The sequence below is a fragment of the Ciconia boyciana genome, chromosome 15 (genome assembly GCF_034638445.1).
Source record: "Ciconia boyciana chromosome 15, ASM3463844v1, whole genome shotgun sequence".
NCBI lineage: Eukaryota > Metazoa > Chordata > Aves > Ciconiiformes > Ciconiidae > Ciconia > Ciconia boyciana.
The window spans coordinates 15,077,197-15,098,754 of record NC_132948.1 but is presented as its reverse complement, the minus strand read 5'-3'; the positions used below and the strand labels follow the sequence as shown (position 1 = coordinate 15,098,754).

Below are 21,558 nucleotides of genomic sequence, written 5' to 3'. Positions count from 1 at the left end.
CTTTTGAAAGTATTGAGAACAAAAAAGCAAAAATTAGCAAGCAGAAAGCTAACTGCTAAATGCAGGATCAGAAAATTACTTTTCTGATTCTTGATACCTACTCCAAGACTATCTAAGCTATAGCTGTATGCAAGAGAAAGAAGTCTGCAGGAAGCTTAGGAATTGCCTTTCGTTAATTTAAGAGCAAAAGAAATACAATACGCTTAATTCAAAAGTAAGGGCCAACAATGCAGCAGCTCCTTTGCTGCACATACTCATTGCCAGGGATGATGCAGCACTGTTTCCTCAGAAAAGGCACTTAGTGACTGCAACCTGATAAACGTGGTACTCTTGCAGGTATAGAAGACACCATGGGAGGTAGAGGTGAGGAAAGCAGCACAGAAAAATAACTAGATAAACACATTATTACTTTAGTCAGACACCAACTTAGCAAAGCGACTACTCTGGTAGTACAGGATCACAGAACATTATCACAGGCTCACTACCCTCAAACATCAACTGAGGTGAAAATAGCAGCTCAGTTCTCCTAGTAAATTGAACTCCCCGTCTTCCTGAAGTTGTAGCTTTCCTGCTCAGAATCTCACGTGCAACCTCGTAAGGGAAGATCTGAAAACATATTTTTGGCAGAAAGAACTTCCTCTGTAGAGATTTCTTATTAACACACTGCCCGGGCTCCTATCACGAGCAGCCTTTCTGATGCTGTGAAGAGAGAGAAACACCAGCTTTTCCACCAACAAGAACACCTAGAAATAGCTGTTTCTGGTTTGTTCTGCTGTGTACGATTTAGGATGGACATCTTGTCTAGTTTATCGTAAAGTCTTCTTCCCTTATTTCATTACCATATAAGAGAGTACTTACAATGACAGAACAGCCTACTGTCCTAAATATAGTCCCAGTAAGAGGAACAGAATTCATTTTACAAATCCTTTTTTCCTTAGACTGGCAGCTGGTTTCTTGGAAACATTTTTAAGATTATTTAATATGGTTGAAAATAACAGGTCATACTTTAACTGCCGGAGACAGCTGTTCAGATTTTTTAAAGGCTCCTTGCTCACAGCTGTCGATGGTTTCAACAGTTCTTCCAGCAAGGCAGCAGGCACTGGACAATCAGGAATCTTGACTGGAGTCACAGGATTTGAAGAGTTATTCTCTCCTTTCAGTTCCTTCCTCTGGTTAAAGGGAAAAAAGAAGAGACAGAAATACAATTAATTTATTTCATCAATGTCATTTTTATCACATAGAAAGAGTGTCACATGACACTACTGGTACATATCTGCATTACAGAGCAGGAATCAGAAGCACATTCATGTTAAGTCTCACGGGTCACAACCAAAAGTTCCTAACCTAACGTCATCTGCTAGCCATGCTCGTAAGTAAACCAACAGCATCTAGAAGGACCTCGAGAACTCACCCTACTCGAGAACTCACCCTACTAAAGAAGTAAAACAGGAAGGATTTAAAGCAAGTGACTTGGATCTTCACAATGAATTTTAATAACATTCTTTCAGTATAGTTAAGAGAACAATTCAGAAGAAAAATAAATCACTTAAGTACAGTCAAATAAATCCTTTTGGAAAATCTGAAACCTGCAGGATGAGGTATCAGGAGCAATGTCTAAAAGAACGAAATGGAGGCTTCCATACGAAGTTCTGTCTCACTAAGTGAGAGAATTACTTCAGGGAGGGAAAGAGCAAGAGATCTACTATTACTGCATTTTCTGTGTACTAGTAGCAAATCAGAAAACTCAAAGAAACCACTAATAGTTACCTTTTGAAATTGTGGAAGGATGAAAAGCTAGACAGTATGGAGAGGACAGACATATGAACATTAAGAAGGTATTAACTATAAGAAGGTATTAATTCCATATTTGCCCATGATTCATTATTTAAGTGCTACCTTTTTTGTATTATTATTGTAAGTCAAAAGGTAAATGTAAGAGAATATGCTAAACACAAAGATTTCTGAAGTAAAAGGTGGGAAGTCAAGATCAGTTCAGTTACTTTTGCCAGCAAATCTTCCTGTATTTATCATTTCAATATCAGAACATCAGTAAGTCTGTATCACAGGCAGGCATTTCAGTTCAGAGTTTTCACTAGGTTTCCTGCAGCGGAGTATTGTCTGGTACTTTAATTAAAGAGCATTAGCGGAGTATTTTCCAGTACCCTACGACATGTATTCTTCCTATTTAAATACCTTCTTCGTCTTGCCATGCTTGAGGTCCAACTTCAGTTGCTGGTTCTGCTGCAGCAGCGACTTCATGCTGTTCTTCAGTTCAGTCACTTTAGCCTGCAGCATAAACTTATCTTTCTGAGTCACTGACAGGTCTTCCCTCACCATTTCCAACTCAGTCTTGATATTCTAAATGGGAAAAGAAAAGAATCAACGTGATACAGGGAAATGGTATAAAAATTACAGCCAACTAATGTTTTTATAATTTTTTTCAGTTGCCAGGGGAAACTAGAAAAAGAAACAACACGTAACACTGCTATTTGAAACCAGTTTGCCCCGGCAGAAAACCAGAAATCAGATTTTAAAAAGTCAGCCTATTTTAATGGCGTACGGTCAAGGAAATAAGAAGCTAACAGCACAGTCAAAGTAAAACTGAGAAAAGTAAAGACACTGCAAAACATATAATGAATAAGTTTTTATGAATAAAAATGTATTTTAAAAAGTATCAGATAAGTATCAGTATAAGTATGCTTTTAAACAACAAAAATACTGTTTTAATTATCCCCCTACAGCAATACCAGTCATCCATCAGAATCTCCACCAGCTAGATTAAATACCTGCAAGACAACTTGTATCCCTTCTATCTCCTTGTGGCTGCGCTGTTCACTCATATCCAACTGCTGCTTAAGTGTTTCAATTTCTCTTTCTTTTCGTTCTACTTCCCACTTGAGGTCTTCCACCTATCGGGGGCAGGGTAAAAAAAAAAAAAAGTACCTTTAGAATTATCTATAGGTGCAATCAACCACAAAATCTGAAATATATTATTATGTCTCATGAACCCTTCCTGGTTCTAAGAAAACATAGCAAAACTTCATTTAAAATGCTGAATTAAAGACAAATTAAGTCATACAATGCATCATAAATAAGGATAAACACAGTAAATGTGCAGTTTTTACCTCTTGGCTTACTACAGGCTGTTCACTAAGCTTGTCATCCAGCTTCTTCTGCAGAAGTTGGAGCTGAGACCTGGCTTCTGCCAGCTCTTGCTGAAACTGTGATACCTCCTGGGAATGTTTTTCATCCTCTACCCTGCACAGCAGGATTAACAGACACAGCAGTTACTCAATCTGTCCTTTAAAACAAGTACTTCACTGGGTTAGCTATGTAACCATAAATGACATGACAGTGCGTGGAACCTGGTTAGTTATAGCTTTGACTGAAGGCTTTGCCAACACATTCACAGCAAGAGTTAAATCACAAAAAGATTTTATATGAGACAGATACATGAATATATTATTAAATATTGAAAAAAAAAATTTCCTTGAGCACTGGTAATAGTCCAGTTACAAACAATAGGTTATGCAGTAAAAAAACAAAACAAAACAAAAAACCTGTCAGCAATTTTGCTTTTGTTTTAGGAGGAATAGGATTAACCTTATATCGATTCTCATGTAGGTCTGATAGTTTCTTATCATTTAAGAAAATATCTTCTATACATGAAAACAAATTGAATTTGAATATATTGTGGAATATATTCAACAATCAAATTCATCCTCTATGTAGTTCCTCAGGGATGTGAAAGAGAGAAGAATAATAAGATATATATGAAGTGTTAATCCTTACTAGTAACATGAAATAGTAGAAATCTGTGTTGAAACTGTAAAAAAAGCAGATGGTGAAGCCTAAGTACAGCACGCTTCAGGTCTAACTGAATTATGAAGAGACAGAAAAATGCAAGTATTCGCCTAGAGTCTAAACATGCATCTTATGGTCAGGCTCAGCTGGGGTACATTTCAACATAATCCACTCCAGAGTGGCAAAACCAAAAGTTCACTAATGTATGGCTTTTTCAGAGGATTTGTTTTATTTACTATTCTCTAAGAACTTGAACATTTACTTACTGCAGTTTCTCCACTTCAACCTGAAGGGCTTGGACAAGCAGTTCTTTGGCATGTAGCTCTTTCTTGATTTCACTGAGCTCAAGGACAGCAGCTCTGTAATGACGGCGGTTATGTGCTGCATCTGCTTTGGCTGCTGCTTCCTACAAGAAAAAAAAGATGCCATTTTTCTTTGTTTTATCACTGTAGGTGAATCATAAAGGGAGGTAGACTAAAGGGGTACAAAACAAATCAAGAAGGAAGTTGTGCAGCTGTTAACACTTCTCTTTTTGTCTAAAACTCTTACTAGTGTTGTTATCCTTATTCATGCTAATGGCAGTTACTAACTATATATAATGGAAGAAGCACGTTTGCAGACTGCTTCTTCATTGTGAATTTTTGGATGAAGTATCATCACTTTGGGATATGTCCCGTGCATTACAAGTCATAATGGAACTTTCCTGGTAGTCAATGAGTATGCTTAACAGGGCACAACAGAAAAGACGTCAACTGATCTTTCAGGCACTGGCCATCATGACAGAGACCCTCCAGGAAGCAGTATATTATAAAGCATAGATTTTGTTTCAAGCTACTTTTCAAATACTTCATATTTAAATCACCTTTTAAGTAAATAAAACAAAAGATGAGCCATTACCTGCTTCTTAAGGTCTTTAACTTTTGACTTTTCTTTCTCTAAGGAAGCCTGTAAAGCTTGAATAAGTTGTTGCATTTGCTGATCCTCTTCCTCTTTCCGCTTTAGGACTGCCTGAACCTGTATCACATCACAAAAACAAACGCACGTTTTGCGCGGGCTCACTGGAAGACCAGAAATGCCAGTAGAGGAAATATAAACACTAGCCAATGCAGGGACTGCAAAACTTCTCTCTGCTGTTCACTGATAACTCCTTCCTCATGGTACCCTTCAACCTTAAACGTAGCTATGGTTAAATGGTAGCTCCTTGTCTATATTCCCATTTGCTTATACCCCGTGAATATAGTACTATTGGCATAAAAATCGTTCACCTCAATGAATCCGTATGTAACACAGTTTGTACGTTCCAACTAACTTAAGTGAGCCACGCTTTCACTACTACTAATATTTTAGTGTGATTTGTTTTTTTCCAAAAGAAACAGCTCTGTCTAGTGCAAAGTCTCATTTCTGATCTCTTGTTTAGCCCCCCTATATTACTGCTGTTACGCAACACACAGGAGACCCAGATCTGGAGAAAATGCACCATCCGTTGTAACATATGAGTGAAGATGTCTACATCCTGTTATCAGAAATATGAGCTAATTCCTTTCTGAAGATACTATATGAAAAGGTCAAATACCTGTAGATTCAGTTGTACCAAGTCTGCCTCTCTTTTTGCTAATGCTGTTTCTAGGATATTGTTGTGCTCCCGCAAAGCAGCATTGGACCGACTAAGACCTGTAAGTTTTCCACGTTCGTGCTCCAGTTCAAGGGCCAACTTCTTATTAATTTCTTCTAAACGTTTTATCTTCCTCCTGAAGCCTCTAGATTCCTGAAGCTACAGCCAAAGGGAAAAAAAAAAAAAAAAATCAAACAAACAAAACCAAACAACTCCAGATTACTACCACAAAAAAGTTGTGAGCTAAACTCATTAAACACCTTGCTTTCCCAGAGTGGGATTTCTTTTTTCTTTCTTTTCTTTTTTCTTTTTTAAAATGAACACTTCAAAATAAGTTCTGTTAGGTATTTTTTCCTTTCAGAAGACTAAAATGCTTGCTAGAAAGTAGAATCCAGGAGTACTGTTCAGGTGCAGATCAAGAGTAGCTGATATATATAATTTTTTTGTGCAACTCTACAACTGAACACCACCACCATGCCCTCAAAATCACTGAGCATCCATGACTCCAAATAGTTTCAAAAGATAATGATTCATGCATCCTCACCATCTCATGACCAGACACAGCTGGTATCTAATACAGGAACTACTTTTCTCTCTCATCTTCTTTTCCCCTGTACGACAATGATTCATGAAACACCAAAGAACCAGCACAGGGCAGCAAAATTAGCAAGTGTCACTGACATGATGTTTCCTATGTCAGATTCTGATTTCCTGCACTGTTGGAATAAAATTATGGCACTAAAATTCCTCCCTGCCTCTCAGGCACTTTTCACTGTCACCTTCCCATCTACCATGCAAATTCAAGCAATCACCTCATCCTCAAGTTCCAGCACTTTCTCTCTGTATTCTTCAAGCTCCTGGCTGGTAAGTGAAATCACTTCTTGCAACTCTTTTTCCAGCATCAACTTACTGCTGCTCACAGCTTGCAATTCTGTCTCCAGAGCTTGAATCCTTTCCTAAAGACAAAAGGATCACAAGCGTGATTAACATATCACCCATCTACAGGAGTAATTTTGTTTTTGTTAAAAAGCCCACTTCTCTAGCAAGTATTAAATGAGGTGCTAGGGCTTAATGTAAAGGTCTTGCTCAGAGCTTTCGACCCTTGCATCCATCTACTGCTGTTCGTGTATTTGTTATCTTGCTCCATTGGTCCAAGGAATTGAAGCTTCCCCCAGAAAATTAATTTTCTTATCAGAGGCATAACAGATATGAGTAAGTTATGACTACCCTGAAGAACTTTTAACTGTCAATGAGAAAAAAGCAAGAGCTAGAATTTTGGAAAATCTTCAGATGCTGAGCCTTTCAAAAAAAACCAAACCAAAACAAAAACCAAATCAACAATAAAAATTAATCAGGAAATTTAGCACTTAGGCTGATCACCCTCTTGAGCTTGGATTACAATTGGTAACCTGAAAGATACAAGTAAAATTTAAAAAAACCACACAAACAAACAAACAAAAAAACCTCAACACCAACCAAACCAAAGCCTGCCAAATCACCTCTCTCAAATGTAGTTAAGGAAATTCGCAGTGCTCAGAACACTGATACCACTGATATCTAACTTTATATTCCAAATATTTTCATCACTTCAGTGTAAAATAAATATTTCAAGACTTATATTTGATAACAAGATCGCTCTGTCCTTGTACTAACAATGTTAAAAGACATCTGCATACTTGAGCAATCTGGTTGTTTCCACCATCAGTGATTTGTGCTTTTAGTTTGCTCAACTCTGCTTCAGCAGATTCCTTTGCAGCAAGAGATTCCTGTAGCCGACGACTAAGAATGCCAACTGCATTCTCATAGGCTTTATGTTTTGCTTTCATCTCTTTCTGAGCACTCGTCAGATCTGACCCCAGACACTTCATTTTCTGTTTCTGCTCAGTAATGGCCCTGGAGTGAAAGGAAAAACAAAACATCAGGTAAAAACAAAAACTGCCTGAAAACAGTACTAAAAAAGATTCATTTTTAACATGGCCCAACAAAAACCAACATGCACTTCTCTCCCCTTGTCCCAGAGTCACCCACCTCATCAGAGAAAGCCATCAGGTTGGTAAGGTACAATTTGGCCCTCTGCAAGACAATACCTTGAAGACTCTTGATAACATTCTAAGAAAATACTTACAGTAATTAAGAGGTCTTTGTCAGAATTATTAAAACTCCAACATGGAGGAATATATACTACTCTCGCTAAAAATAACACAGAATTTGGAGCACGAATCCAATCTAATCTGAGATCCTTGGTGGATATGTTTGGTATCATAAAAACCGTGTGATCACCAGTGGAAAAAAAAAATAATGGTTCTCATTAATGCCAACATTCTAGCCAGTCAAGGCTAAAATTCAGTGAATGGTAACTAGGATTAGCTCCAACATGTACGTTATACGGCAGAGACTATTGGTTAAAAGCATAAGTGAATCAGAGGAGAAGCTGCAACTCCAGTGTAGCATGCAACCCAACACTTTGCCATGGATATGACTCTATGACTCTCTCTGACTCTCTGACAATTTAAATTTCCGATAGGAAAGACTAGGGAATAGGAAAAGAGTGACTGCTAAAAAGGTGAATATGAAAAACAAATGCTGTATTTCTTTTGTCTGTGCTAAAAGAACACTTACTTTTTTGCCTCTTCTTGCATTTGTTCTACTTGTTGTTTTAATGCCTGATTTGCCTCAGCAAGAGATGCCATTTGTTCCTTATCGAACTGCAAAGACTTAATAGGAAGGAAAAAAGCACCCATGAGAGTAAGAACAAAAGCATGTTTGCTGTATGTTGGATTATAAAAGAATAAGCATGCAATTTCAAAATTACTTCCATCTCTAAATATAAACTGTTCCAAGGTTCTCCATCTCCTTTCTCTTTCCCTTTTAATTCTTTAATTCTTCCCTCTGTGGCCGCCACCATAACATGTATGAACAGAGTTCTAGTTTGGTCGTTGCTCTCAGATGGAGTTCACTTTGGGACCAAGGAAACTGCTTCCACATCACACCTCTACCATTCCTGTAGCGTGTGTCTCCCCACTTACTTACATGAGATGTTAATAAGCAGTCATATATTTACACAACATTGATTAGGTATATGGTCAAATGTACAGTCAATATTAAATATGTAACCAAGAACCTCAACTTGCAGGTGGTCATTCTGTTATTTCCAAAGTTAATAGAAATAGCAATGTATCCTGGATGTAACACTCTCAAAGTCCAAAGCTTAAAACCTTCCGTACCTGCAGGCGTGTTTCCATATCGTCTCGTTCTTTCTGCACTGACTGAAGATGATTTTCTATTTCCACCATCTGCTGGTGAACCTGAGACACTTCCTTCTGTAGTTTTGAATGTTCAGATTCAAGTGACTGTTTTTCAACTTGCATTTTCAGTAGCTCTCGTTTTAACTCTTTCACTTCTGAGTCCAGCCGCTTCTTTGTAGCTTTCAGTTCGCTAATCAGCTGGTCCTTAGAACTTGCATCTCTTCGATAAGCTTCCACCATTACCTTGGATACAGGAGTTTCAAGAGGACAACGTCACCTCTGTTACAGCTTCAAAAATTGAAGAGTAATTTCCTACAAAATATTTACTGATACTCTTTTATTTTGGGGGGAGTGTGGGGTGTGTCAAAGAATACAAACCAGCATCATCTTCTGTAAAATACTGTGGTTCAAAAACTGTTATGTAAGCTCAGATATCAAATACCACTATGTATAGGAGTTCATTAAAAAACTCAGAGTAAGAGTGTTTATAGCAGTATGGGATAGTCTTCTTCACATTTCTACAGAACTGCACTAATTATGTCCCATTTTTTTAAACTAAACTAACTAAAAATTTAACCACCCCATGCACACAGTTAATAACTTTCGCCATGAAAAGAGGGCTTAACTGCAACTGACAGTTTAAACAGCCTTCCCAAACTTAAACCTAACAAGCTAAAACAACCTTTGGCATTAGGTTAATAAGCAATCAAGCAGTAAATTAATGGTGCCACCCTATACATAAGGCACATATATGTGCAACACCAATGGCATATCAATTTCAAATTAATGTTTCAAAACTGTAAATTCAGAATAAAATTTGCAATAAAACACTTATTTTCAATCTAATTACCGAAGCAACTGTTGTTTTTCAAAGCTGCAGGAAAATGATGACACTTGAAGTGAGTGCTTTTGCAAAAGCAAACCTAGTATCAACAAACCAGAGAGAGATTTTATATGGTGGATCATTTGGCAAACTCCCTGAAGTCCAATGAAAGCATGAATTGGTTGGTGGATCTGCTTTTACATTAGTTACAGATAAGAATTCAACTGTATAAAATACAGAAACTGTACAATTATGTCACAAAGTTCTTTGATACAGAAAATTGATTCAAGTGGCCTCACAAACCCCTCAAAAGTACATGCCTTCACTGTAAAAAGAAAAAAAGTATATGCCTTGGTTTTATTTCTTTGAAATGGTTTACTTTTGCTTACCTTCTGCTGCAGGAACTGTTCCTTCACTTTTTGAACCTGTTTTTTAAGGCTGGCGTTTTCTTGTTGCAGATTTTCTACCTGCCAGAGGGAAAAAAAGCAAACACATTGCTTTACATGCCAAATGTCGTATTCTATGTTGTTTCGAGCAGTGACAGTATCTCTTCCTATGCTTGTACCAATTGCCTAATCTAATGAGGATGCTGTTTCTGACTAGACATCTCAATGGCAGTGTTAGATAACACGTTTTATACAGACATACATTCACACAGGTCACCACATAGTGAGCCTTGTCAACCCTCAGGAATGCAGGAAGTCCCCTTATCCTGCCATTAAAGTTTTAGTATGCATCATTAGTGTACATATGTTATATCCAGATGGCACCCGTTCACACATACATGATCAAATGAAGAAACTAGCTGGTTCTTTGAAGGAAAAAAACAATCTTTACGATAAATACACTTCCATAGTTCTTCAGTACTTCTATTAGTAATGCTACCAAGTCCCATTATTATCTTCAAAAGAAATCTCTAAAGATTACCAGGAACTCATCATTACCAGGATTCAATAAGAAAGTTCTTGCTATGGAGCTCGGATGCTCTAAAAGATACAGAGCATAAATGACTATCAAACTAAGGTGTGAAAGGAAGAGTCACAATAATTTAAAGCAGCCACCAAAAGAATAAGGATATGCATTAGGCTTGATCTGGTAAAATAGTTCAGTGACTAGAAAAAAGCCTCATCTGGTATACAGCAATACGCAAAAGCAAACCCTGGTATATTGCTTCAAGAGAAAAGACACAGTTAAACATGACCAAATTACTACATAAGGAAGATGTTTGGCCCACAGTGCCACAGAAAAGTAGCACACTAAAAAATTACTTCCAAAACTGTGATCTGTATTCAAAATTATTGCGTATTAAAACTCACAAATTTTAGAAAGATGGTAACAGACTGAACAAGATCAATTAACCTCAGCTCCCCATCCCATGCCACATAAACGCATATAGATACCAAGGGATATTAAACGGTAAGCTCACCAACGATGTAACAGGATGTAAAGTGTCAGATAGTCTACCAACAGGGAAAAACAACAGAACTGATTAAAATATTCCCACTAGCTGAATCTCGCAACTACACGCGTATACAAACTCACGTGTACCAATCTCCTCTCATGTAATGGGCTCTATCGTGTGCCTGTGGCAATACTTCCCTGCAACAGCTACTTTAAACAAGATACTTTTAGGGATTCATTACCTGGCTTGACTTGATTGCCATTTCTTGCCTCAGTTGTTCCAAGATTTGTGATGCTACTTCTGTACCTTCTCCAAGGCGCACTGCTCCTTCGTCGAGTTGCTCTTTGCTTGCTTTTGCTGCCTGCAGAGCTACTTCCAAGACGATCTTCTCATTCTGCAAATACTGGATCACGTCATCTTTAGAATTAGCATCACTTTGGAACTCTTCTAATCTGGCCTTCAGTTCATCATACTGTGTTTGCAGGTCATCCAGGGACTGCTCTTTGGTGTGCAATGTCTCTTGGGTCAGAGTGAATTGCTTCATTAGGTCTAGGTGTTCTTGCTGTAAAGATTCAAGCTGCAGATCTCGCTGATGCAAAGTCAACTTGACCTGAGAAGAAGTATCTTAAGATTAAATTCATACAAAATGAATGTTATCTTTGCAAATGCACTCCAATCAAAATATCTTCACTAATATTTTAGCTTCTAGGAGAAAACAGAAGAAGGTGAAAATATTTTTTAACTTTCCTAGGCCACTTCTATTTGCTCTATCCATTGTATCGATTGCCTTCTGCAGCATCTGTAATCTTATAGCCTAAGCAATGACCAGAATGACAAACCTAAAATATTCTTAAGTAAGATTCCCAGTATTCTAAATTTTTATTTGAAAAATGTGTCCACAGTAGATATACCAGGTAAGTTCAGTGTTATTAATGATAATGCCATATAATTTCATGGAATATAATACTGAAGTATCACATACTTCATCTCATTCCAGCCCTTGACATGCTGCCTTTGTAATGTTACAAGGTTAAAGCAGGACTCTGTAGTGAAGTGCACATTTATTACGCCCTAAGTGTATGTATGTCTACCTGTTCCAATTCTTGCTCCAATGTTGCTGCAGAATCAGCCATTTTCTGAAGCTGTTCTTTCTCATCCTCAAACTCCTCTAGTTTTCTCTGCAAGTCTTCTTCCACCATGGTTTTAGCCTCCTGGATCTGCATGAAGGCAGCTTCTTGATCTAACATGTCAGCCTGCACAGAAGAAGCAAAGAATCAACTTTGACAATTTCCATGGAGGAGGACGGGCGGGGGAAAAAATAAAAAAAAGGGAGGAAAAGAAAAATGTAAGTTATCAAGAAAATTTCTAGAGAAAAGATACAAGCAAAAATAATTATGATGTCTGCCTTACACACCTGTATGTCTTTACTGAAGTCACCCATTCATATACTTAAGACACCTTAGAATAACAGTGAATGTCTTGTATAGTTGTGATAATCAGAATTCCTCTTAAATAACACCATATCCTTTCTAAATTGATGCAATTGACATAAAGAAAAAGAATCTTTATTAAAATTAAGCTGTTTGGAAAAATTCTGAAACAAAAAATTCCTTGGATGCTGTAGCTACTCCATGAAACAGCAATTCCTGTCATTTATGCAATCGCTATTAGTAATCCCAGTGATGGGGTGCTTCCACTGACCTGCTGCTTTACTGCCCTTTGAGACTTAGAAGCAGGAATGTCACTGAAATTCAACGGGATTTAAGGCTCTAAGTGCTTTGGAAGCGAGCGTATCGCACTTCAGATTTTACCCATCTTTTCTGGCTGGTGGGCAGGACGGACAAACCTGAGTACTGAGCAATTTCACACACTTAAAAAGCACTTTACTGCCTTAGTTTAGCTTCCAATTAAGTTTTCTCTTGAACAAGTTCATGAATGGGCAAAGGACAACATTTACATCCACTTCTGAAATTCAATTAAAAACAAATACCAGAGCTGAAAATGCAAGTATCACCTTGGAATGGGAAACATATGGCCTTGCTCCCTCTCACTGTTCGTAATGTCATGCAAATTTATTTGCTCTGAAATATTTACTGTTTTTATAATGCAGCATTTTAATCAATTAATAAGAATTCAATGTTACTTTGCTGGAATAGCCTTAAGTTTGCAAAACCTAAATACACAACCTAGGCAGAACATAATTCATGAAGACCACCTACAACCATACCTCAATATTTTGCAGCTGTGCTGCAATACGTTCCTTTTCTTTAATGGATCTGTGCTGGGTTTCAGTCAGCTGCTGAGACAGTGCCACATTCTCTAATTTGAGATGTTCCAACATACCTGCTTGAGTCATTTGCCCAGCCTAAAGGAAGGGAAAAAAAAAAAATCACAGGTTAATACAAACAGTCAAAATTTGGCCAACAAATTTAAGAGTTTGGGGGGGGGGGGGATCACGTTGCATCTACCTGTGCCTTATCTCAGCTACTTTCATTGCACTACAGCTCTTCATCCACAGAAGGCAAGTGCTTTGGTTAAATTTATGCCTCAGCATTAACGTGAAGTAACACCTCATGATGAAAACCAAAACACCATCCCCCCCTGCTCTCCAACTGAAGAATACACAAGTGAGACCAGCTCCCTCGTCCGAGTGCATAAACAATGTCCTCTGGATAAAACTAACATAAAAGACAACAGATTCTCAGTCCTCCTATATGCAAGTAAATCATAATACCTGTATATTGGCCATCTCACTCTGCAGCCTGACACGAGCCTCCTGTGCTAGTACAAGCTGCTGCTGGTACCACTGCCGCACATTTTGGAGCGATGTGATTTCCGTTTCAGATGCCTTTAGCTTATTGGTCAGTGTGGTCCGCTCCAACTGCACCTTCTGCAGCTGGTTCTGTAAGGAAGCCAACTGCTGTCGCAGATCATGAACTAGAAAAAGAAAAACAAAGAACGTGGACTAGCGCTCTCCATTGTTCTATTTTTATGCACACATTTTCAAGGATTATTGCTATATTCATAGCTTTTTCTTTTTTTTTTTTTCTTTTTGAACAAAAACATATATGCCTAATTACATGAAGACTGGCTTTTCCTGCAAAAGTGAGGGGAAGTGCTAGAATCCAAAGTATCAGGTCATAAGCAGAATAAAATTAAAATAAATGAATCACTTCTATAAGCATTCATAGTTCCTTAGAGGCAGAAAATATGAACTAATTAAAAATCAGGAAGCAGGTATCCTCACATGTAGAGTCACCATTATAAACCAATATTTGTACAATTTTCTAAAAATCATTAGTCCACTGTCAAACAGTTACAAGACTAAATATTTACACCTCCCTCTCCAAGCTGGCAGTGGCAGCTTGCAAATTGTGGCACTTCTGTGACACAAAATAAAAACCAATCATCTTAAAATTCAGACCATTTTATTAGTATGACATCGATGACACACAAAATTCCTTCTTCTTCCTGGACTTCAGAATGACATTGAAATAAAATTATTTATGGAATAACAAATTGTAAAGATTGACATTTACATCATCCCACCTGTGCTGTCTCTGGTGAGAACATTTTTTTGCATATCTTCAACCTTCAGCAGGAGTCTTTGGTACTGCTCCTCTGCTAACTGCAAATCGTTATTTGAAGAAGCCAAACTAGCATTCTTTGCTTCCAAAGTATTTTGCAGGTCAGCCATTGCTCGTTCCAGATCCCAGCAAGACTGCTTTAATGTGGCCACTTCGGAGCTCAGAGATTCCTGCTTCTGCTGGCTGTTTTGGCTGTGCTCCATCTGCGCCTGAAGCTTCATGTTCAAAGCTGCAAGTTGGGCTTGTAGCTCAGTCTTCTCTTTGAGAGCCTGAATGTGTGCAGAAAATCAAAATACAGAAGTCTTAAGAGAAAATACATTAATGGCTGACTAAAGAAGATGCCCAGAAAAATGGCTTTGCTAAGGCAAAGACCACTTGCGTGTAAAAAATTCTTTTTTAAAGTGACATCTCACCTAGCAGGTATTTCAAATAGTCAAAGAAAATACAGAGGAAAGCACAGACAAGACATATAGCATTATATGTCAGTAACCACCTCAGGATTTTTAATAAGACACGTGTTTTCACACTTTAAGGAATAATGCTTTCTATTACATGTGTTATACCATCAATCAATACAAAGAGAAAATACAGCTATATAGACATTGCTAGCATTACTCTGGATTTATCACCTCTCTTTTAATTTGACTTAAAAAAAAACCAAACTTTTTTTTTTAAGACTTTGAAGACCTTACTAACTTTATATTTATCCTCTTAAGCATCTGCATTGGGTTTGCATGGCAAGATTTTGGTAGCGGGGGGCTACAGGGGTGGCTTCTGTGAGAAGCTGCTAGAAGCTTCCCCTACGTCCGACAGAGCCAATGCAGCCAGCTCCAAGACGGACCCACCACTGGCCAAGGCCGAGCCCATCAGCAACGGTGGTAGCACCTCTGGGATAACGTATTTAAGAAGGGGGGGCGGGGGGGGGAACTTGTGGAAGAACAACAGTGGAGAGAGGAGTGAGAATATGTGAGAGAAACAACTCTGCAGACACCAAGGTCAGTGAAGAAGGAGGGGAGGAGGTGCTCCGGGGGCCAGAGCAGAGATTCCCCTGCAGCCCATGGGTGAAGACCATGGTGAGGCGGGCTGTCCCCTGCAGCCCGTGGACCTCCACGGTGGAGCAGATATCCACCTGCAGCCCGTGGAGCACCCCACGCCGGAGCAGGTGGATGCCCAAAGGAGGCTGTGACACCGTGGGAAGCCTGCACTGGAACAGGCTCCTGGCAGGACCCGTGGACCTGTGAGGAGAGGAGCCCATGCTGGAGCAGGTTTGCTGGCAGGACTTGTGACCCCACGGGGGACCCACGCTGGAGCAGTCTGCTCCTGAAGGACTGCACCCCGTGGAAAGGGCCCACGCTGGAGCAGTTCGTGAAGAACTGCAGCCCATGGGAAGGACTCACGTTGGAGAAGTTTGTGGAGGACGGTCTCCCGTGGGAGGGACCCCAGGCTGGAGCAGGGGAAGAGTGTGGGGAGTCCTCCCTCTGAGGAGGAACGAGCGGCAGAGACAACGTGTGATGAAGTGACCACAACCCCCATTCCCCGTCCCCGTGCCGCTGGGGGGGGAGGAGGTGGAGAAAACTGGGAGTGAAGTTGAGCCTGGGAAGAAGGGAGGGATGGGGGGAAGGTGTCTTAAGATTTGGGTTTATTTCTCACTATCCTACTCTTATTTGATTGGTAATAAACTGATTTTCCCAAGTCAAGTCTGTTCTGCCCATGACGGTAATTGGTGAGTGATCTCTCCCTGCCCTTATCTCGACCCACGAGCCTTTCGTTGTATTTCTCTCTCCCCTGTCCAACTGAGGAGGGGAGCCATAGAACGGCGTTGGTGGGCACCTGGCCTCCAGCCAGGGTCAACCCACCACAGCATCCTTGTAAAGTACCTTATTCAACAATGTTTTTACAAAACACAATTCCCACAAGTAGGAGGGAATTCCCTCCACGAGTAGGAGGCTCTTGAAAATTAATTAACATATTAATATAATTTGCTAAATACAGAAATTGAAATTCATTTTCTACCTGATTAGCTTCTAGTGAGAGTGCTTCTAGTTGCCCTTCAAGTCTCATCTTCTCCTTCAGAACCTGCAACATTTCGTCATGAGTTCCTGCGATAGAGCTTTCCATAGAAACACTGGAGACAGAGACAGCACACACACAGTTAAAGGGTCAGAATACAACACTCATCTAGCTGAAGAAAAGTGAAGCTGAAATGAAGAGGTACTCAGACTCCACGTGTAACCTAGAATTTAGGACATTTTTTTCTGGCTTTATGATAGATCCAGAACACAGTGAAACAACCTTCATTACCATCCAAAGAGAAAAAGAAATTATATTCACGCTAAGGTTTGATACATTACTTTCCTGTATTTGCAGCAACTAGAATCTAGTGTGGCACCCATATATTTGTTACTTTACAGAAGTGCAATGGTTGACTTCATTATATTCTGTATCTGCATATCCCACTATAAGCAGACAAATGGACATAACGGGAGCACAAAACCTCCACAACTATTGTTCACAATTGTCTGCTTTAATGTGAAAGTGCCTGAAAAATACCAACAGCTGCTGCAAAAGAAGCAAGAACAGGTATCTGGTATAAGGGATTCCTTATGCTCCTTCCCTGATGTGCAGCCAAGGAGTCTAGAGAAAAAGATCTTCTCTCTCTCATTACTCTAAGAATTAAGTCTAAGCTGGAGTAATTGTCGACAACTGATTTTACCTTAACATCTCAGGGCATCACACTTTATTCCAACGAAGGGGGGGGAGGGGGGGGGAAGAGGTAATTTCAAAATTAGCATGTATAAAACATGCATCTACAAACAACTGATAAAAAAACACAACTGCATTGTTAAGGGCTTCACCAGTCATCCACTTGCTTGCTGAATCACAGTTTAATACCTACGATATACACATAAGCCCGTGAGACTAAGTAAATCTCATTCTAAAGGGCTGAAGAGGGTGAGAGTATCTAGGACAAGACTCTTGGCATTTCATAACTATTTGAGGTCTGAAAGGTACATGTGTAGATCAGGAAAAGGACGATAATAAATATCACTGAGTCAGTTAAGTCTACACTTTCAGACTGTAAAGATCAATGCCACATCACTGATTCAGTGAACGAATGCCTGCTTCACAAGTAAATACAGATAGAAGCAACTGCTAGCAGTACATTTAAAACACACTGTCAGTGGCAAAAATATCTTTCTCTAAAGATATACTTAGTAAATAGGTACTGAAGTGAAGTGACCTTTCAGTTTCTTTTAGAATCTGTAAGTTAACAACAGATTTGATCACAATGAATGTAAGTTAAAACTGGATCCAAAGTTAATAGAAGGTAAGAGTAAGTATAATGCCTAATAATGGCCTCACTGTACGGTGATCTTTCTTACCTGCTAGAAATACTGTCTCTCCTACTCCGTACTTCCCCATTAACTTCTTGCTCTTGGGCTTGATGCTCCACTGCCGCAGCCTGTAGCACCTCACTGATGGAAGGAAATTGCCCCATTGCATCAGGATGTATCTTCTGACCGTTTATTGTATACGGAATACCCTGTTTGCCTTCTGCATTCTGCAAACTGTTATACAGCCCTTTTCCTGACACGCTGCTGTAGGTAGAGCTGTCACTCTCATTTCCATCCAGCCTCATTCCCACCTCACTCCCGTCAATCTCTGAAACGCTATCTCCTGCCAAGGAGGAATTCTCTATTCGATCATCCATGTCAGAGGGTAGACTAATCTCAGAAACAACTGACGTTGGACCGCTTCGGCTTTGCTTCAGAGTCCCACCAGATAAATCAGTAGCCACAAAATTCCCAGTAGCATTTCTAGAGCCTGCATCTTCAGTTCTGTAGTCAGCCAAGGACCGGATCTTACTGGGCTTAGATTTTGAACTTCTTCTCTCTTTTGAGGATGCTGGAAGTCCCAAGCTACCCAGTTTTGGCCCCCTGGGGACACTGGTCCGCAAAAAGGAGTATTCTTTTGTCATTGCTACAGTGCTAGCTCTTGGCAAGATTTCCGGATTTAACATCAGCTCAGGATCTAAGGTGCTGGAGGGCCGGTTTTTGGATGTAGACTGATTCGACTAGAAGAAGCAGAGCCAACGATAAATTCCAGAATGTTACATTTGAACTAGCATCAAAGACTTTTCTGCTGTAGAACTTAATATGTAAAGCTCTACACTTTTACATTAATATTTAAATATATGCATCATTTCATAAACAAGGCAAATTACATCAGCAATCAACCCTATCAAGGCCCGGTATACGCGTGTTGAAAATGATCAAGATAGACTACAAAAGCTAACTGAAAAAGACAGGAAAAATTGAACATTCAGGTTACTTAAGTTTTGGGTTTGTTTTTCCCCCCCCTATTTTAAGTAGCACAAAATGGTATGTTACCGATGAGGTAACAGAGAACCAAATTTTGCATATCCAGAAGAAAAAAATTCTTTCTCACATTTGAGAAAACTACTGGACGTTTAAAGCAAATAAAACTGTAATTTACAGCACAGAAAGGATAAAGTTTTCAAGCTTCTCACCAACACACTGAATCTAGAAGATCTGTTGTGTGGTACTCACTCTTTCTTGATGTCTCTTCACTCTGTATTGTTTGAGCTGTTCTTCTAGCCGTCTTCTTGCTTGAAGTCTTATTTGCTCTTCTTTCTCCAGCGGGAGTGAAGACTCTGCTGAGCCTGTAAGTGAAAGGTATCTTTACAGTCAAACAGAAAACTCCAACACAGGCAAATTTGATGCAAAAGGAAAAAGCCCCTTCTACCATCAGCAACATGCTTCATGCTTAAGCAAGGAACGCAAGGAAAGCCCATTGGCATGCACCTCAGAATACCCTCTTCTAATATATCCTTGTGTAAGCATTGGTAAAGCCTGTGTATTTCCGTTGCTTAGTTTGCAAATGCTGTAGTTCCGCCACGTATATATGACAAGAGATTATACAGCAAGAACAAAACTATTGCTGTCATTTAATGTCACCTGTCCTGTGCTTCTGACAGAACTAAAGCTATAAAACTAAGCAAGACCTATGCAGTCTACTCATTCCCTACAGGTCAGAGAAAGATGTTGCCTAGATACATTTTCTTACTTTTTGTTAACTCACATTAAATCTTTCCTGTAGTAAGGCTTTTAAAAAAACATTATTTCAGAAAACTCCTGCAGCATTAGACACCTTAATATAAAGGTTTCCCCTTTCTCTCCCCTTTATTGCTCTTCTCTTCTCCCCTTTACTACTTAGCTTAAAATCACCTGGTTCTGCTGTTTTGTCTTTTTTTTTTTTTTTTTAATGTCACCTGTTACTCTAAGGAAGATTAGAATAGCTTCAGCCCCAGAAAGCATAAATTCCCCTCCAGCATAAGAATGATTTTTAAATGGTAAGGCACATGCCTTAGCTGCAGCAGAGGGTGGTTTACTGAAAGAAAATGAATTGTAGTTCAAAGTAAAAGCTTACTGCAAAACCAAAGTTTAGTCCAAGCTTAAAGGATGTTATAGGATTCTAGAGCCAGGCTCAGAGTAAAAAGCTTTATGCAGCAAGAGAAAGCAGGGGCACCACCATAAACAGATGCTTACACAATTCAGTTTCTTGCATGGGAAGACTTAGTTTGAGAGACTGCAAAGCTTCTTTTCTAAGAACTATGCCCTCAGCACTAGTTCCCTGAGACTTCCTTAGGCTGTCATGGAAACCAGTCACACCTGGGCATGACTCTTGACCCTGCGCACTGCTGGTGGGGTCAAAAGAGACAGGGGAGTCGGGGAAGAGCGACTCTGGCCCATTCTGGCAGGCGTCCACTTTGCTGTTTATCTCCAGACTTCCCTCTTCATTTGGCACCTCGCTGATGTTAATACTGGTAGCTGGAAAAGAAAGTTTCACTGAGCTGCACTGTAATCCACACCATTTATCTTCACACCTCCACCCAAATACAATGCTACCCCTATTGCCTTTAGACTGTAAGAATATGGAAATTGCTAATGACAGCAACTGTCAGGAGGAATTTTATAAAGGACTTTTGATTCTTCATTTAAAAAGACCAGAACAAGTACCTTCCATTTGCTTTACTACGTCGCCTTCAAGCAGGACCTCAAAAGTGATCATAAAATATCTTCAAAACCTCACACAGGTTTTAAAATCTTGTTAGGTTTAGAAGCATGAAACACCGAGCGTAAGTAACGCGATCTGTGTCACACTGAGTGGCAACCTACTACAAATAAGACTCAGCAAGCACGGGCCTGGGCTGAATGATTCAGCTATTTGGTATGCTGCTGGGCACTGGGGAGAAAGCATCCTCCACCATCCTGGCTTCCAGCCTGGGCCAAGCAGAGTTTCTCAATTTTAAACAGAGTTTAATTTTTTTCAAATAGGACATCTTCATCAAAAGTACAGTAGCAAAGCTCACATGTATCAAAATAATAAACCTATCCATTAAAAGGCAATTCAAGAACCACTTTAATACCAATTTTATCCTCACTTACTAATATTGGATTTTTCTTTTCCATCAGGAAAAATGTATCTTCAAAACCAGTTCAACACTTCACAGGTTTATATTTTGGATTTCTCACATATTTTACTTCACTCGGCTGTGGACTATTTACGTTTATGAAACTGCCATTGCAACAAAACTGTGTATCTAACTTTAAATGCATTATTATAGATCTCAAATGAGCAAGGTACTAAAATAGCCACTTTCTGTTCATTCCCACGCCATGTATCACTGGAGTAACTGGAACTCATTGGAATAATAGGGAAGATTTCTTTTTTTTTTCCATAAAGATGTTTGAAAGCATTTAACGTTTGTGATCACAAAGTATTTGCAAGTAGAAAAATCAAGTTTCCTCTTTCTGTTTTTTTCTCCTCTGAGAGCTACAGACTTGAGTAAGCAGTTTGGTTTTTTTAAAGTCTGTTCAAAGAAGATGTGGGGGAAAGAAAAAAACAAACAAACCAGAACTGAGAAACAGATCCTCCCTAAGTGTTTCTAAGATTCATACACAGAAATATTCTGTAGCCAGGAAGCTGATTACAACGATTCAATAAAACTTTAATTATTGATTTAGACCAGTCCATTAACATATTGCTATTAAACTTTTTTC

The 21,558-nt window shown here is 39.2% G+C and overlaps 1 protein-coding gene across 10 annotated transcripts in view; it reads right to left on the bottom strand.

Moving 5' to 3' along the window:
* The window catches only part of GOLGA3 (golgin A3), a 31,509-nt gene that overhangs the window by 5,327 nt on the left and 4,624 nt on the right, over positions 1–21,558 (bottom strand). For 9 of the 10 annotated variants that reach the window (XR_012045226.1, XR_012045228.1, XR_012045225.1 and 6 more), the window contains exons 3-23: positions 20,044–20,325; positions 19,045–19,157; positions 17,857–18,548; positions 16,487–16,598; positions 14,436–14,742; positions 13,621–13,823; positions 13,114–13,251; positions 11,978–12,139; positions 11,128–11,496; positions 9,874–9,951; positions 8,641–8,904; positions 8,036–8,130; positions 7,093–7,309; positions 6,229–6,372; positions 5,378–5,575; positions 4,702–4,818; positions 4,071–4,210; positions 3,126–3,258; positions 2,787–2,909; positions 2,194–2,358; positions 1,006–1,169 (exon numbers count right to left, since the gene is read on the bottom strand). Coding sequence is in view for 6 of the 10 variants with exons in the window: in XM_072879913.1 (XP_072736014.1) it covers positions 1,006–1,169; positions 2,194–2,358; positions 2,787–2,909; positions 3,126–3,258; positions 4,071–4,210; positions 4,702–4,818; positions 5,378–5,575; positions 6,229–6,372; positions 7,093–7,309; positions 8,036–8,130; positions 8,641–8,904; positions 9,874–9,951; positions 11,128–11,496; positions 11,978–12,139; positions 13,114–13,251; positions 13,621–13,823; positions 14,436–14,742; positions 16,487–16,598; positions 17,857–18,548; positions 19,045–19,157; positions 20,044–20,325 (4,216 nt within the window). In the remaining 4 variants the exon portion in view is untranslated. The remainder of the gene's footprint in view (positions 1–1,005; positions 1,170–2,193; positions 2,359–2,786; positions 2,910–3,125; positions 3,259–4,070; positions 4,211–4,701; positions 4,819–5,377; positions 5,576–6,228; positions 6,373–7,092; positions 7,310–8,035; positions 8,131–8,640; positions 8,905–9,873; positions 9,952–11,127; positions 11,497–11,977; positions 12,140–13,113; positions 13,252–13,620; positions 13,824–14,435; positions 14,743–16,486; positions 16,599–17,856; positions 18,549–19,044; positions 19,158–20,043; positions 20,326–21,558) is intronic. The other variant, XM_072879914.1, reaches the window with a different exon arrangement.